The sequence below is a fragment of the Chlorella variabilis genome (genome assembly GCF_000147415.1).
Source record: "Chlorella variabilis unplaced genomic scaffold CHLNCscaffold_17, whole genome shotgun sequence".
NCBI lineage: Eukaryota > Viridiplantae > Chlorophyta > Trebouxiophyceae > Chlorellales > Chlorellaceae > Chlorella > Chlorella variabilis.
The window spans coordinates 274,786-275,548 of NW_005435071.1; the positions used below are offsets into that span (position 1 = coordinate 274,786).

A 763-nucleotide genomic window follows, 5' to 3' on the forward strand; every position below is an offset into this window, starting at 1 on the left:
TGGTGCCCCCCCCCCCTTCCCCCCAGCAGCCCCCCCAGCAGCGCGACCGTCACCTGCGTGCCACCCGCCAGCTGCAGCGGCCCGCCGACCAGGCGCTGCGTGGCCTGGTCGCGGCGGGGCCACCAGGGCCGCGCATTGAGCGCCGCCACCGACAGCGGCAGCGCCACGCAGCGCGGCGCCAGCGCGGCGGCCGCCGCCGCCACGCCGCCGCCCAGCGCCGACAGCTGGCGCTGCTGGGTGGAGCCGCCGCTGCCGGCGGCAGGTGTGGTGGCGGCGGCGGCGGCAGCAGCGTCGGCGGCGCTGTTTGGCTCGACCACCAGATTCAAGGCCTGCAGGCCCACAGCCGACTCAGCTGTTCGGTGGTGCACCCTGCAGGCCAGGCGGGCAAGGCGGGCAGCACAGGGCGCCCGCTCAACTCCCTGCCCTGCGCCTCTCTGCTCGATTTGCCCCGCGCTGCTCCCGCGCTCGAGGCCGCCGCTGGCGAGCTGCCAAGCTCAAACCCCAGCCCGCAGCTTCCACGCGTGCCGTGCGGCGGCCGGCAGCTGCCGTACCTTCCCACCAGCTGCAGCAGCAGGTACTCGGCGGCTACATCGTCCCCGCCCAGGACCTGAGACAGGAAGCCCAGGGCGCGCGCCCGCGCCTGCGCCAGCTCCGAGGGAGGAAGCGGCGCGGGGGCGGCCTCCGCCTCTGCACAGCGCCACGCCGCGGGGGCAGGCAGGCATGAGCGGGGTGGGGTGGGGTGGGGGAAGGAGGGGGGGGGTCC

General features: G+C 77.1%; 1 protein-coding gene across 1 annotated transcript in view; it reads right to left on the bottom strand.

Annotated features, from left to right (window-relative positions):
• CHLNCDRAFT_136659 (hypothetical protein) overlaps positions 1 to 763 on the bottom strand; it is a gene marked incomplete at both ends in the record, with an annotated part of 4,763 nt that overhangs the window by 1,533 nt on the left and 2,467 nt on the right. Inside the window, 2 exons of the mRNA XM_005845579.1 lie at positions 54 to 369; positions 552 to 687. Coding sequence (XP_005845641.1) covers positions 54 to 369; positions 552 to 687 — 452 coding nt within the window. The remainder of the gene's footprint in view (positions 1 to 53; positions 370 to 551; positions 688 to 763) is intronic.